Genomic DNA, 17,579 nt, shown 5'->3' with positions numbered 1-17,579 from the left:
TCTTGGCTTTAGTGAGTAAACCAGTCCTTTCAACGCTTGGTCATAGTCTCCAAATCATCCTTGTCTTGTTACTCTCTTTCTGCTCTCTCCACCTCGCTTACAATTTCTTTTTCTTCACTTTCTCACTGAAGTAGTTGTGAGCAGGAAGACTTTCAGTGAGTCCACAACAGCATTTACCTTTGATCCTGTGATGGAAGAGCATAATGCCCAGATGCACTATAATAATACACTATAATGCCCAGATCCTTCTGGCAGCACTGTGTAGTTAGCTGTGCATTAGTGTTGCCTTGCAAATTACTTTTTTCTTTCTAGATGAAGTGACTGCACACATCTCACTGATTTCAAAACAGTTTATACACTTATAAAGTGAATGCTGGACTGAAACCTTGACATCCAAAGTGCTTGAAATTCCACCTTAGCTTTTTATGCAATACTCTATGTTGCAGTTCAGTTTTATTAAAATACTGAACAGTCCTTAACCTAAGAGAGCCCTCAGGGTCTATGCTTGACATGTCCTACTAATTTGCCAGTGAATTACTAAAAAGTACTCTGAGGGCACAGAGTGATCCACAAATTCGAAGGCAAGTAAGGTCATGAACTTTACTATCTCAACAAATTCTGCATGCGTGCTCTAACCCCTGAGGAATAAACTTGTGCTTATGGCAGGGCAGGAGCACATATGTACACAAGGAACCTCACAGCAATGGCCATGCTGCCAGGTGAACAAAGATGTGAAGCTGCAGCAAGTTCTTTGCTCCTCTGCCCTTTTAGTACATCCTCACAGCCAGCTGTGCCCTTGCTTCACAATATTCTCATCTAGACCTTCCCGTACTCTTCTTCTGTGACCAGAATAAGAAACTGATGCCAAGAGTCCTACTAAAATACATGATGAGGATCACTTGAGTAAATCCATTGCTGGAGTGCAACATTTTCAGCCAGCTCTTAGTAATTTCTTAGACTCCTCTGGCCAGCATTTTGGGGAGATGCTCACCCTCCAGCCTTTCAGAGAACCTAATAATTACCTTATACCTTATTTTTAAGAACTGACACATAGCTATCAAAGACATGTCGAAAACAAAAGCAGCAGCGTTCTAAAAGGCACAGTCAGCTTACCTGTGTCCCACTGGCACAAGCTAGTACAATACCAAACCACACTGGGTAGCTGTACGTGCACAACACGATGGCAGAACTCTGCTAAATATTTCACTACAAACACAATTTAATTTTTTAAATAGTAGCTTCAAGAAGCAAACCCTTCAGTTTTTTTAACTATTTGGAGTCACAGAATTACACAGTAACTCTGGAGATTGGACAAGACCTCTGGAGGTCACTTGGAATACAGAACAGGACGAGCTGGATCAGGTTGCCCAAGGCCACGCTCAGACAAGTTCCGTCCATCTCCGAGGATGGAGTTGCCACAACTTCTCTGAAGAGCCTGTTTCACTCTCAAGGTGAAAAATGGTTTCCTAATATCTAACTGGCATTCTCCTTGTTATACCTTGCGTTTGTTGCCTGCAGCAATAATGTGCCCATGTGAGAAGAGTCCGGCTTCATCTTCTCAATACCCACCCTTTAAACAGCTAAAGAAAGGAAGATCTCCCAGCCCCCTCACTCTGGTATGTTCTAGAAGGAAAAAAAAAAAAATCAGTCCTCTAAACCTCTCAATATATTTTCCAAATAATGCTATATATTAAAAATGTTTTTTAACTGTAACTGCTGAAACATTCAGAGAGACCTGTAACATAATCATACCAAGACCAAGAACTAAGACCACCCTTGGCTATTTAACACAGCTAAATAACTTAAAAAGAAAACTAGACAAAGAGATGACCCTTTTCACAATATCTCATGTAGCTGGAAAGGGATTTTATTTACAATATTTAAATGCAGTACTGTGAAACAAACAACTTGGTTCACAGGCAGTGCACCCGCTGCTGAACTGTCACTGCCTGACATCCTGTCTTATCTGCCAAATTGCTCATTAGGTTTGGCAATTTTCACCTGCGCCTCCAGTTTATATTTCAGCAGGGAATAAACATCAGTCTGCTTTAACAATCTTCTGCAGTGAGCTTCCAACCTCTTCTCAGAAAGCACGCAGGCACACACAAAAACCGCCTTGTGTACTCTATGCTTAGAAAAAAAATGCAGCTCGACTGATGAAATACAAGAGAAAGTTTAACTTGGGCAATAGAAAAGTAGTAAAAGAGAAAGACCTAGATAAGAAACATAAATAAATCAACCGCTTGTATCGATAAATTGTGTTTTCACACTGCAAAACAACTTAGGGGGTATAGGCCAGTCCCATTTTTGTTTCCACATTTAGATGGGAAGATTCAATTTGACACAACCCCCTTGTGTGCAAAGTACAGGCTGTGTTTGTGCATGGGAAAAGAGAGAATCCAGATGAATATTGCTTTTCCAGCTGGACCTGATCTAGCTAACCTCTCCCTTGCTGGGAGAGGAGCGATGGCGTGATCTATAAACAAACAAAAGGGGTAGCATGGCAACCAGAACAAAGAGATGAAAATCTCAGCAGGCCCTTAAGCCCCAGCCTAATGCAGGGAGAGCGCTCCGGACCCCGCGGGTGCAGGTGAGCGGGAGCAGAACGGCACAAAGCGCCGCTTCTGCCAGCAAACTGCGGAGAAACAGAGCCCGGCTTGCGAGCAAAAAGCACCGGAGGTGTAAAACAAAATGTCGAAAATGCTACAAACCAATTTCAGACGGAATACTGTTTTTCATTTGTTAGAAGTAAAATATTCACCACCAACCCTGCAATTAGCTAGAAAATTACAATAATTACAGCAATTTTGTATCCCATCTCCAATCCAATTAATAGATATATGACCTTGTCAACATGTAATAATCAGGATCTGCATCTACCACAAAACTGGATGGGTTTTATTTGCTGAATAGAACTTACACAGTAAGAAGATAATTATTTGAAATACTGAGAATACCATTTGTATGCTATGCTTCACTTCACAAGTTATAAAGGAAATACAATAGGGATATTATTTCCATTTTCAATGTATATTTAAATGAAATTCTTGAAATAGGTATGTTTAATACGGGATAATAATACTGGACTGGGATTCTAAGCCTGTGGCATGGAACACTTAAAACCAAAATATATCTAATTGTCAACATTAAAAAAAAAAAAAAAAGGAATTAGCTAGATAAGAGAACATATCTGATTTGTGATAACACATTTACGACAAATTGTTTCAATCATTTTATTTTTGCATACTTTTATAAAATGTTCAAAAGAACTATAATTCTTACCAATGGTTTTAAGAGTCTTCTGCATTTCTATAGACCTTTGTATCCTAGGGTCTCAAAGCACTTTTTGGTCATTTTAGCAACTGGTGAACTACCTAAGTATTCCAGGTATTTTCCAGAATGACACCAAAGATAAGTGAGCTGTCCAATATATCACTGAATTTTATCTGCACTATATGATTTTGATGCACTAACAACAATGTACTGTATAATACACCAGATAATCACACTAAGGACAAAACGTATCTGTCTGCTCTAAGCTCTCCTAAGTTGAGAACCCAGGAGGACAGTTTTTCGGCTTGTGCATAGAAACGAAATGTGCATTTAGCAATGGCATACCCTGGTGACAGCAACACTGAAGGGTTCTGAAATTCCAGGACACTTCTTTATTCTGGGATTAATCTTTTCCCTAATGTAATTCGGTGTTGTAAACAAGCATAGCTATAGCTCAAAATGATACACATTTGAGTCTATGTCAGCTAATTGTTAAGTATTGTTCTGTAAATTTTACAGAAAACACTCAGGTACAAAACCTCTCAAACTTACAGAGTGGTAACTTTTCCATTTGTGTTTTACCTGATGGCTTAAACACAGATTTTATCAATTAAATGAACACCTACAGAAAAGTAATCTCTTGGGAATGATAAATAGTTGTTTCAAATGCTGCATCTCTGAGTATCAAAGGACCGACTTGATAATGATTTCTGCCAAGAATTCTCTGGAATGGAGACATTGCTTCAAAACCTCAATGAGCGAATTGATAGACAGTACAGTAAGAGGGACACAACACTTTCTCCAACATGGCCTTGTTTGAATGGTGCTTTACACAACAACGAAAATTACACAGTAAATTTTGTTTGGTCATTTTCTTCTTAATAAGCTGAAATATTCAAAGATCCTTCCTGACCAAGAACTGTGAATTCCTACTTCATAGGTTTGAAAACTAATCTTCCCTGTGTGGAAATAAACAACATAAAGCAATGTTCCTGGCTATGGTTTCTGGTTTTCAAAGTGTGTTTTTGCAACACAATAAATACACGTATCAGCAGGTGCTTTTACGGAAAGGTGACAAGCATAACCTAGCAACATTGACAGGTTCAGTAGAAAGTGCTCCTATATTTAGTTTCTTTCTACCCGTTTCTTCATTAAATGGAATAGAACTGGCAAACTGAAAATTGCACTGTGCAGCAACTGCATTTGGAAACTTTGCTGTGATTTTTCAGTGTGAGGACAACTTTAAACTGGCAGCACAGAGGGAGTTCATTGCTCCTAAAAGCAGTTTATAAATAATTTATTATAACAGAAAGATTTGTTTACTTGCATGCAAGAAGCATTTATGCAGTTTCTCAATTTTGATCAGCTTTCAATAAGGACTGATAATGAATCATACTCCCAGCAGCATGAATGGGTAACAGCACTTGGCATCCTCGTAAATTAAGATGAAACATGTTGAGATACCGAGAGCATTTACTCACTTGCACGAAGCACTGAAGGAGTGACCTCAATTTCACTTGTTGCTTGGTAAGGCTGAAAGGCGGACGCCGTGTTAGAGCCAAGCTCGCTGCCAAAAATCTCCGGGCTTTGCGTGCCTGTTGAGCTGGCGCTGGTGCCGTCACCTCCATGGTGTGGATCTTGCTCATCAAACACAGCTACGAGCTGCAAATGACAATTTAATCTACTGTTAAAAAAAAACTTTCAGCAACATCCAAGTGCCATTGTAGATCAGTGTTTCATTGTTTCTTCCCACCAAAGAGCATGAAACATCTATCAGCAGAGACGCAGATCAATGCCTAGATCACAACATCATCAGCCCAAGGAAAGGCAGCCACTAATTGGGTAGTACAAAGGGTCAAGAGCTCTGATGGGACACAGAATCCATCACTACAAGCCGCAGAGTGAAGGGCACCTAGTCAGGAAAGGAAGGGTCGCACATTCCCCAGCAAACCCCTTCTTCCCCAGCAATGCAGAAAACTGAGTTCCAATTGATACCTGTGCCTTGGAATTTGTCACCCATGGTTTGATACCTCCACGTGCATCATTACTACAAAGTTAAATCATGAGCAAAACCACATTTTCATAGAATAAAAACATACAACAACAAATTAATGCACATTGAAAGCTACAGAAAAAAATACAAAGCCACCTTAAAGGCTTATAATCATTACAAGTTATCGGCTACTAATCTGCCACCTGTTAATCTATTGTCTATTAATATGATTTAAGTTGTGGGCTTCCCTTGCAAAATTTCTTTCATCAAATGTATGGAGATACTTCTATATTTGTTTGCAATCAGCTTCTCTGAGACAAGCCTAAAAACTCAAGCCCAATTTGAAACTTAGCCAAGTCACTAATTTAATAAAGACTTACTAAATCTGTGTTCACCATTGCAAGGGCAACAGGAAAAACATCACAGTGGTTTTTGGTAAATTTGAGATATTCTTTACAGTGTAAATGAATGTTTTTACTTGAAACAAATAATTTATCCCAATTTACCTTCCGTGATCTATTGAAAGAGAAAAGGCCAGTTCTTATATACATTTATTTTAGAACTTGATTTTCAAGGTGGGTAAAAAAGTTTTATGGATAACAGCATTATGCAGCCTGTAAATTAATCTATAATGTAATATTTGAAAGACATTTCCAAGAAAGCATTACATTCTTCTGTTCAAATTGGTAGGGTAAATGGAGCAAATCAACTTAAACCTATGCTGATCTCTGCAAATCATTTATTTTGTTAGAACAACACTTTAAACTTGGTATAACCTAAAGGAATCAGAGAGGTAATTTTCTTTTCTTTTTTTTTTTTTTTTTTAATTGAATTTGACATCGTCTCATCCTACGTATTTTAATATTAGTCCCTTTACTCCAATCTGCCTCTCACAAACATCAGTAAAAGAATTAAAAACCACAACTTTGAGAGAGGTTCTCCTCCCCCTCTACTCTACCCTGGTGAGACCCCATCTGGAATACTGTGTCCAGTTCTGTGCCCCTCAGTTCAGGAAGGACAGGGAACTGCTGGAGAGGGTCCAGCACAGGGCAACGAAGATGATTGATTAAGGGAGTGGAACATTTCCCTTACGAGGAAAGGCTGAGGGAGCTGGGGCTCTTCAGCTTGGAGGAGACTGAGGGGTGACCTCATTAATGTTTACAGATATATAAAGTGTGAGTGTCATGAGGATGGAGCCAGGCTCTTCTCAGTGACAAACAATGATAGGACAAGGGGTAATGGGTACAAAGTGGAGCACAAAAGGTTCCACTTAAATTTGAGAAGAAACTTCTTCTCAGTAAGGGTGACAGAGCACTGGAACAGGCTGCCCAGGGGGGTTGTGGAGTCTCCTACTCTGGAGACATTCAAAACCCGCCTGGACACATTCCTGTGTAACCTCATCTGGGTGTTCCTGCTCCAGCAGGGGGATTGGACTGGATGATCTTTCGAGGTCCCTTCCAATCCCTGACATTCTGTGATTCCGTGAACTGTAAGCCCACCTGGAAACCATTTGTGAATTCAGCTTTTGAAAGTACTTTCAGGCATTAACTTTTTTAAACAAGTAGTTTTGAAATTGTGGAGAGTAGCAAACTTCTGCCAATAATCCCATATCTAATGCAAATTCAGGCTCTGGCATGCACAAAACACAAAGAATGAATTGGTAACGGATAGAAAGTCCGTGCTCCATCCAGCGCTATTTGAAAGGCAGAGAGTAGAAGGAAAACCAGGCTGCAGCTGCAGAAAGCTACAACATGTTTTTAGCATGCAACTCATTATTTTAGGCTTGAGAAATCTACACCCAAGACAGCACCAAATGAGACATGACCACACCTAAAATGTCAGTAGTTGAAGACTACTGGAAATTCAATTTTTCTAACACACTGTGAAATACTAATGCTTACATAAATTGAAGCATATTTCTCAAAAGAAGCACATTTTACTCGTAATGCTTTTACTATCTGTTTTATAACAAGTTAATTACCAATCTCCAGCAACTTAAAATAAATTAATCTGCAAGTCAAGATGTGTAAGGTCTTAGAACAAAACACAAATGATGCATTTAAGAATTCTGGGAATGAAATACCCAATCTTTTTCTGCTTTGCATGGCATGTATCAAGATAAATCCCCAAATTACATTTTCTTCTCTTGAGGATGCTTGAAAAATATTAGTGCATGCTGCTGCAAATATTTTATATCTATTATATCTGCGTAAAATGGTACGTGCAAATAAGTCTCTCTATATATAAGTTCTACTGTAAGTTGCCTCCAGCTTTTTGCCTATTCCAGACAGTCTACAACCTATGACTTCAGAACATCTAAAAATGAATGATTCTCATTTCAAGCTTAGCTTTTGATCTTGTGTAGTTTTGCAGGTATTTGACATTCTGACAGCACCAAGCCTTCAAAAGGTTTCAGTGCCATTAAAAAGCCTATCAAGTTGTAACAATTTTGGATATAACATGAAGAACACAAGCCATGTTAGCCTTCCCCAAACCTAATCAGCGTTACATTTTATTCTATAGTAGCAGGTTATAATTCAATCCATGTTTGTAGCAGCTCTGCTACACCAGTCAGGAAGTTTGTTGTAAAATGGCGTTACAAAGGTCCATCCACCCATCATAAAGATCTGGAAAGTCTTTGAGTCCGGAAGACTTAATGTGAACAGACGGTGTTGGACCTTGTTTTCCAGAGCTTGGTAGGTCACTGTGCAAACAAGGACAGCCAAAACTTCTTCCACTGTAGTATGATTCAAGCATTAGTTTCTGATTTCTCCAACATATTTTACTTTAATCGAGGGAAATTCTTTAAGGAAAGGAATTATACATTTTTGCAGCTCTGGAGGCCCAGAATTCACACCTCAACTACTATCTTTGCAGAAGCAAGAAACAAAAGAAGAAACATCCGAAGAGACACCTCACAGCTATTTCGAGGGAAGCCACTCAAGTCGGTCACTGGACCTATAAGAAGAACCCTCTGCAGCAGGAATGCTCAGCAATAAACACTGCCCTGAGCCAGGAAAACCAACGGGCTGGCAGAGAGACACCAGTCATGTTTAAAGGCCAAAGAGATGTTTTTCATTTGGCAAAGCACGGAACACAGGTTACTATACCAGCTTTTACCAGCCTTCAAAGTCAATGGAAAAGCTATGGTATTTTGTTAAGCTTTAAATATCAAATTTACAAAAAAGTAGAAAACAAAGATGACTGTCTTTTCTTGAAACAACAGCATCTTTACTGTAAGGAGACTGCTTCCGTGTTGACTTATTTTTTTAAAAATTAAAAAAAGAAATTATGGAAATTACCATAACCATTTACAGTATCAGTTTTACAATGTGAGGAACGATAAATTCATATCCAGAATCACTCTGACATTACCCCCAATACCTGACAGGAGCTTTGTCTCCTGTTCTCTGTCCATCAGTTTTAGATCCCATCACTTGCCCTGACCAGCAGAACTCACCATACCAGCCATTCTTACACAGAAGGGATCACTAGAAGGGCTGAACAAACTATAACAATGCACGAAGAAATAAGAAAATAGCTAAGTTGTTCAACATTAGATCAATACTAGCTCTTTAGAAGACCTTCCACCAAAATTGAGTTAAAATTGTAGCCACTTGGCTTGTTTGAAACCATAAAAAAAAACAATACAACTTCACAGCCGAAGATCAAATAGCATATCAATGACATTAATAATAATAGTTATTATAATAGGTCATATCCAACTCTTATTCCATGGGAATTGAATGTAAATGCATCAAAGATGTGAAAATATTGTTAAATAGGTTACAACAGTTTTAATCACCCAGGGTAACAGGATATACTATTTGCATTTCTTAGTCACTGATCTGAAAATCTGGAAATGGGAAATAAAATCAAGTATCAACAAAGCACTTTGTCTTTCCAAAACAAATTTAGTAAATGATAGGCTTAATTTAGACTGGCATGTTTACATTGCTAATTACAATATGGCAAAAGCAATGGAAAGAAAGTGTCAATAGAAATCCACATTCATCAATGTGAGCTGGCACAGGAAGGATCATCAGTTTGAACAAGGTAAGAGTTTGGTCCCCGTTGTTTAGGCTATACTCGTTTTTCAAGAAAAATGAAGTTTCAAATATAAGGACAGAGGCTCTGTTCAGATCACAACTCATGGAAAGGTTCATTCCACTTCAGCAATGGAATTAAAGTCTTTGAAAGGTCAATATGAATATTTTTTAAATATAAATAAACTTATATGAATTATCAACAAAAGACACGATTTTTTTTTAAAAAAGGCAACATTCAGTGTCTGACCAACAGCAATTTTTTAAAAAGTCCAAAGAACTGCAATAAACTGAACAGTTATCCCTGTGGTAAAAAGCAGACTTGTGATCCTTAGTATATTTTAAGAGGTGGTTTTTACTGTTACCATCATCTCCCAAAGACAACAAAACCAACAAAACCACACCATAATTTAATTCTTTTTGCTAAATATACTAGCTTCATCAAGCAAACGGCTTACAAAGAAATGATTCTACAGCCTGAGATAGTGAAATAAAGTTTTAGTGAGATGCCACTGGCTTTGGGATTGTAATGCATCCAGCCCTCCACAGCACCTCTGACTGACTTCCCACAATGCCATGTGTACAGAATTAATTACACTCCAGCCTTTAGTTCTTTTTGAAAGACGTACCAGGATGAGCTTCTCTGTTGCTCTGTCTGGGACTCAAAATATCATACAAAACAGGTTATATTTACTTAAATAACTAAAAAGCAATAAGACTGATTTATTTTAATATTGACACAGCAGCAGTCTGCATTCCAACATTAATTATTACAATTTCAGTCTATTCTAAGGTAATTAAAAATAAGTAAACACATATGCAGTCTTATATATTCACACCACCAACAGTTGTCTACATTCTCCTTAACTACTAACACCATATAAATTCATCACTATCAAATTGTGCAATCACCACAAAGCCAGAAATCCTCCACTTCACAGAAATTCATAAAGCTTGAAACTTTTGCTGTGTTTTTCCCTCCTTCTGACAAGTGACACTGTCAAAATACCTTTTGAATTTTGCATTTTCCTAAGTATATGTCCAAAATTTGTTAAATCTTTTGCAATATTTATTGATTAATTTGATACTGGTTCATATGTAGACTCCAGTAATGATTTCAGACTTATTTCAACATCAGGATTACAGTTCTCATACCAGAAAGACGGCAAGTGATCTTCTTGGTTTTCACAACCTCTGCATTTCTTGCCCCCTCTTTTCAAAACAGAGTGAAACTGAAATCACTTATTTTTTAATGTTTAATAGCCATTTTAAGTATCTGTTTTCTTCTCACCACAAGGACACTTATCAGATCATTTCATACAAGGACATTCCCAATTTGTTCCACTGTTGAGTGACCAATTGCTCAGTAATTGACCCGTTGAGCAGCCACAAGTGTCTGGACTCCCGGGGTTGAACCCTGCGCTTCCCCTCCCGGCCCGTACAACCGCTTCCAGATGTGTTTTCCCTGTCCCAGATGCTGCTCATCTTCTCCGGCAGAACGGCCATTCGTGTACAAAACTGCCTTTCACACAAGAGATCATTCTTCTGTTTCCGGCAGAATAGAGAGCACAGCCCTTCTGAGGCAGCTCAAGTGAGGGTGCAGCTCAACACCCACCTCCAGCAGGTACCCACACTGGCAAGGGTTCTGGTTCTAGATTTATGCTTAACATGGAGACGATCTTAAGCCAAATAACTGAACTACATAACTTTCACAGAAGACTTCAGGCCCTGGAGCAAGAGATTTTGATGGCCCAAATGAGATTTTAATATATAAATTAGCCTCATCAATATCTCCGTATCTGTAATAGCTACTCTAAGCATTTCCTTTAAAAGCTGATGCCAGAAGGTTAAGCCCAGCCCTGTTCTGCAGTCCCAGTGTGTAGGTCTATGTCTGCACACACTTTCAGACAGACACCTGATCTGCTGATGGGTGAGAGAGATTTCAACCACTCGCAGAGCATTGCCATACGCTTTCAGACATGTGCAGCCAGTATCTGGAAAGAGGACATGGGGAAGCTGGCTGAAAATTTAATCACAACCATCACTGGCATCCTTTCCCCAGCAAAAAACTTTGCCAGTCTTAAGCAAGCGTGCAATGAGCACAACCAAAGCAGACTGCAAGAGAATATCAGCAGATTCCTATAGTAACTCTAAAGAGTTGGCAAAAACGTGTGTACCCAAAGCGGTCTGCATATTACTCAGTCTATATTACAATGCAGAAGTAAAGCTTACTTGTTTAATAAGGTCCAGCAGTAAATCAGATTTCAGCTAATGGCAGACTCATTTGCTTGTGAATGAACAGATTAGTATAAGAGGAAAAAAAACAAGTAGGAAAATAGTTAAGAAGGGACTAGTCAATAACTCTTCAAATATGAAAGAAACTAAATACGAAATCAATTTGTAGTCTTTCTGATTACTGAACTGACTTTATAGCCCCATGGCAGACCCAAATACTTGTTATTCCTTGAGCTTCACTTTTCTACATGGTTCATTAATAATCCATTTAAATATAACTACTGTTTCAATGAACTGGTAAGAAGAAATACAAGAAAAAAAAAATCACTAATAATGCACTACTCCCCATAGACATAAAAAGGTCAATTAGTAAAAGTAGCAGCATCTAAGAGGCATTCTGTGCTATATGTGCAACCTGAGTGTTCCCTCAAGAGACTTACAAACCACCCAACATCTTAAAGAGAGAAAAAGGGCAAGCAGAGTTTCCATTTCAGACAAACTGTAACACAAACAACAAACATTTATAATTTCAATAAAATCTTTACCTGTCTTAATTAATCAACTCCAGTCATGAAGCCAGAACTAGTTTTTCATAGCAATTTTTCTAAGTAGTGTAGCTAGAAGGAAGCCAAGCAACCAACATTCTCCTAATAACTTTACTACATTATTGCTTTTGGAAAAAATGGAAAGGACTTTTTAAGGGTCACATTCTACTATCAAATTAAGACTTTGTATTACATCTTATTTGGACTTTACAGAACTGTAAGCTCACACAGAATCACTGAATAACCAGAACTGGAATGGACTTCTGGAGGTATCTGTTCCAATCCCCTGTTCAAACCAGGGTCTGTAAGAGGAGGTCCCTCAGGGATACATCTTGTCAGGTTTTTAATAACCCTGGGGATGGAGACTCCATAATCTCTCAGACAATCTTTCCCCGCATTTGACCACTCTTGGTTTGAAGAATTTTTTTCCCTGTATCAAGTTGAAACTTCCCTTGTTGCAATTTGTGTCTGTTGCTTCTCAGACTCCTTCTGCGCACCACAGAAAAACATCTGGATAGAGATAGAGATGCTGATAGAGACCAACTACAGTGAGAATGCTGTGTTTTGGGTAACCACAGGGCCATACAGCACCCCTGAAGGCCTCCCTTCCCCTGGGATGGTCTCCAGCCCCCTAACTCATCCTGGTGGCCTCTGGTGGGGCCACCATGGTAATGTCTTCTTTGTAATGAGGAAGCCAAAATACTCCAGAAGTAGAGGGAAAGAGTCACTTCTGTCAACCTGCTGGCTACAGGCTTGGAATACAGCCCAGGATGGAGTTGTCCTTCTTTGTCAGAAGGGCACACTGCTGACACATTCACCAGGTTGCACACCAAGCCCGCTCCTGCCCAGGCAGCGTGTCCCCAGCCCATGCTGCTCCGTGGGGTTATTTCAGCCCAGATGTAAGACTCCACATCTGCCTTTGCTGAATATAATCTGCCCCCTCAAAACCAAATGGTATAAAATAACCACTGCTGGAAAATACATCATAGGTCGAATTGAAAGTTGTTCTCAAATTTGCTGACTAAATAAATATTCTTCACTTTCGAAGCTCAACATCACATACCGAGTTAAATCATATTTGCAAGATCAGAACTCATCTATTGATTCAAAGGACACTTTAATGTTACAGATAGTTTTAAAATCTTGTGTTTTCATGATTCTTTAAATCTAAGAAATTATTTTGGAGTAAATATATAAGCTTTTATTAAAACATTGCTTTTGATTATTCATTTCCTACAGCACTTTGATCTGAGAAATTCTAGAACCAATATTAAATTGCAATCTAATCTTCTCCGGTAGGAATTAAATGCAGTTTTAGGTACCATACTCTAAATTCCTAGACTATTAAAAGTATTTAAAATATATTTGAAATTTTAAAATGTGTAAAAATATTTGTTTAATATTATATATATTTAAAATACTTTTCCTCCCGTCTCCCCTCTATTACTGAGCAACAAACTAAAAGCAAGCATGACTATGGCACCCAGGAAAGTAATCTGTGTATAGTCTGTCTGAATTGCTTTTTACTCGCCCTCAATGGGTTAAGTCAGGCTGAAGTTTAGACAAAGTAAGAAGACAATAACTGAGCAGTGTTAAAAGTATTATAAGTTCTATTAGAGGTAGCTGCCACTGAGCTGCCTGACAGGTTGGCTGGATTTGCTTTTTCATGACCCTAGACCTTGAATATACCAGACATACAGCTTCTGCGTAACATCCTGAATAAGCAAGGCTCCAGCTGCCAGCACGCGTGTGTGGCCTGACAGACAGAACCACGTACTGAGCACGTACAAAGTGATTATCCCACAAAGTCCTTCTGACCTGCTCACCTGGCCAAACCTACCGCATGGACAGAGCAAGTCCAACCCAGAGCTGGATGTTGGACTTTATCACCAGCTAACTTTGAAAAGGTGAAAGCCGGGGCAGCACCACCGCTGGGCTCTGCTCTCTGGGAGGACGGCGGCAGCCCCGCAAAACCCAACAAGCAGAAATGCTGCAGATGCATCTCACTGCAACAGTGATTTGATTCAGACTATGGGGTAAGAGATCCAAGAGCCTGGAACTAAACACAAAACTACTGCTAAAATGAGGGTGCAAGAATAGAGAACGTCCTCATTTCTTTTAAACAATCTCTTTTTAAAATTTTGATGCTTCTCAGAAAAAATTAAGAAATTACATTTAGAGAAAAGTTTGCCTTCCTCGGTTGCTATAGCCCCTGCCATCATCGGGTACCAAAATGCTTAATTCCATGCTAGTTTGGGCTATAAGAACAGCTGGGGGAAATATCTCTGTCCTAAATTACAAAGACTTTCAATCATAGGTTATCATGGGATTTTTGTAATGGGTTGTTTCTTCGCCGACTCTTCCTTTGAAAGCACGTAGAATATAATGCTACCCTGTTATTTCCTTAAATCCTCAAATTATATGGAAAAGATTTCTTACAAAATCCTTTTGTAAAAACAACCCTCTTGTTCAATGTTAAGGACATACTCTGCAAAATTACCACAACATATGATTTACCATGGTATCTCCTTAGCTCATTTTGAAAAGAAATAGGAAAAAAAATAGATATAGATATAGATATAGATATAGATATAGATATAGATATAGGTATAGGTATAGGTATAGGTATAGGTATAGATATAGATATAGATATAGATAGATATATAGATAGATATATAGATAGATATATAGATAGATATATAGATAGATACCTATCTCCTGACTTTAAAGAGGTCCATAAAGAAAGCATGGTGTCAGAAGAGAGAACGCTGTGCTTGGAAAGTAGCAGGGACACATAGGAGCTCATGAATAAGCCCAGTTTGTTCTCTCCCCTTTGGATCCCTCAGCATAAATGAATATATGTGAACCACACTGAGGGCAATGTTAATATTACTTTGGAAGCAATTTTACGTTTTCAGAGTGCACAATAAAAGTCTGCCTCCTCTTCCAAGAAGACAAGGCTCAAAAAGACACCCTGATTGTTCTCCATGCAGCTGAGCTCCTGAGTATGGGAAGACTCTGCAGGTCGGCAGATTTCCGAGTCAACACCATGGACCATCCAGGAGCTCAATGTTTGATTCCTGCCAGAGAGGCCAGCAGTTAAGCAGGGATGCTCTGCAGTAAGTAATCCAGACACTGGGGTTATTAGAGAGGCTGGTGTCACACAGCAAGATATACTGCTGAAATAAAGATGTATTAAATCTTAACAGTTGTCTCATCTGTCATTGGGAGCTGCAGCCCTTGAGTTATCAAGAAAAAGGTTTCAGAAACTTTCAAAAAGACCAGGCTTTCCATTCCTCTGTTTCAGGATCAAACCATAGCATTTAAAATCTAAGATTTTAATTTCAGCTGCAGTACAAAAAGGTACCTAGTTAGTTAAAGCATAGGCCAATCTTTGCAAGCTTATTAAACTTCAAGAAAATAGATTTTGTAAAATACAGCTCTTCATTTTATATAGTGTGTGCTGTTCAGTGTAATTTGCATGCAAAAGCCAGGAGAATGTGATTAAAAATACCCATCTAGAGACACAGATGAAAAACTTCAAACATTTTCTGATTCCCTTCTGTTCCACTCATTATTTCAATACCTCACTACAACAAAGGAATAGATAACACTTGTCCTTGACATTAGCCTAAATTATCTTTGGTGTGCAATACAATACCTATTAAATTAAGCTTATTTTAAATCAATGTCAAGGTCTGTTTAAAAGGTAAAAACTCTGTGTACCTTTTGCCTTTTGTATAGCACTTCCATTTTTCCTCCAAATAAACTTTTCAGAGGTCTTAAAAACAACGAGATAGGGATGTTTTTTTAACTAACTTCATTATCTGGTATTAAAAAACGTCAAGGAGATAGACATTTACCCCTGGCATTTTAAAACAACAATAACAATATTCTTCATTTTGCGCATAATGACAAAAATAATCAGCACATTAGGCAAGAATTCATGCCTCCCCTTCTTTAGATAATGCTCAAAAATATCTTAAATGCAAACGAGTGATTGTTTTCTTGTGACTAACATTTTATATTATTTTAAAATGTAACAATGGTGAAAACAATGCAACCTACAGTCCATTAGGACTATCCTTCCGAAATGAGGAATAGCAGGTAGCAGCCCACCAGCACCGAGCTGCTGGCAACAGACACGTACCGGGAGATCTGTGAGGGTGTCCCCTCCTGCAGCAACCCCCGGGCACAGGGCTCACCAGATTCGTTACCTGAACCTGTGCCAGACCAGGAGCTCTGGTCTTAACCAAAAGATACCCATTAGATAACATTTGATAGCCTACGATGGGAGAGAATCCCCAAACTGGCATGCTACAGTTCTTCCTAAACACTTGTAGGTTTTCTACAACCAAGAGGATTGCAGGGGTCTCTGTGGTGCATCCACATGCAGCTGGACACCCATCTCCCATCCACCCCAGCCTGGCAGGAGACAGGGCCTGTGTTTATTTGCCCCAAAATCCCAAGTTAAAGGACATAGTAACAAAGCCCCAGGGACTTTTGCTGGAACAATTTTCAAAACAGTCTGAAGCCACATTTTCAGCACTAATTTGGCAGATAAGGTTGCAGAAAGGCATCTCACTTGTTTTCTCCCCATAAAATCATAGAAATCAGATGCCAAAATTCTGCTTTTAAAAGCTGCCTGGTGACTTTTCAAATCTGCAATCAAGCATTATAAACAAAGAGACAGGATCATAAACTGGGACTTTTGATGGAATGCTACTCCTAAGTAATTTACTACAAAAGCCTCAACAGACTCCGGTCTTACTTTCAGAACTCATTTTGAAAATGAATTCCCTAAATCACTGCAAAACCTGGCACCAATGCACCAACATCACCTAGATGAAGCCAAAAAACCTTTTTTAAAAAGAGACACTCAAAAGAGAAATGACATTTGTATGCACCATCATTTCAAGGTAGCAAACTTCTTATATTCTTATTCCTGTATTTTACCTTGACTTCACTCCATACCCATGCAGGCATTTTCCACCACATAACACAAATGTCTCCCAGCCAAAACCCATCAGCTGAACCTGTGGACAAGGACTGCACCCTTCCATTCTGGAGAACCCTAATTCCTCCCCATCTACTCTGGGCTGATCTGGTCTCTTTGTTTCTCCTCTTCTCTCTCCTAGAAAAATTAAGGTTATGAAGTAGCTGGCAGTCCATACGAGGGCAGCAGGCCTGTCTCTGAAGTGTCTATATTATATTTCATAGTGAATTCAAATATTGTTGTAAGGTTATTAAAATCACTCATGATTTTATCTGTGCCAAAAGGATCATTACACTGTCAACACTCATCTTTATTATGCAAAAATATGCAGAACTTAACATCTTTTGTTGAGCTGGCAAAACAGTATATTCAGTAGTAACTCTATTTTTCATTAAATTTTGCACAAGGTTAAAGCGTGTGTGAAATCTGATTACCAAAGGCTCCATTCAGAAACATTACACAAAACAAGCAATTTGACTTGTGCAACAAGA

The 17,579-nt window shown here is 38.8% G+C and overlaps 1 protein-coding gene across 26 annotated transcripts in view; it reads right to left on the bottom strand.

The window, feature by feature from the left end:
• The window catches only part of PARD3 (par-3 family cell polarity regulator), a 454,313-nt gene that overhangs the window by 297,512 nt on the left and 139,222 nt on the right, over positions 1 to 17,579 (bottom strand). For all 26 annotated transcript variants that reach the window (XM_065055093.1, XM_005504176.4, XM_065055083.1 and 23 more), the window contains one exon: positions 4,755 to 4,935. In XM_065055093.1, the coding sequence (XP_064911165.1) occupies positions 4,755 to 4,935 (181 nt within the window). The remainder of the gene's footprint in view (positions 1 to 4,754; positions 4,936 to 17,579) is intronic.

Source organism: Columba livia, chromosome 2 (assembly GCF_036013475.1).
Source record: "Columba livia isolate bColLiv1 breed racing homer chromosome 2, bColLiv1.pat.W.v2, whole genome shotgun sequence".
In the NCBI taxonomy this organism is placed as follows: domain Eukaryota; kingdom Metazoa; phylum Chordata; class Aves; order Columbiformes; family Columbidae; genus Columba; species Columba livia.
This window is presented reverse-complemented; position numbering and strand designations above follow the sequence as displayed.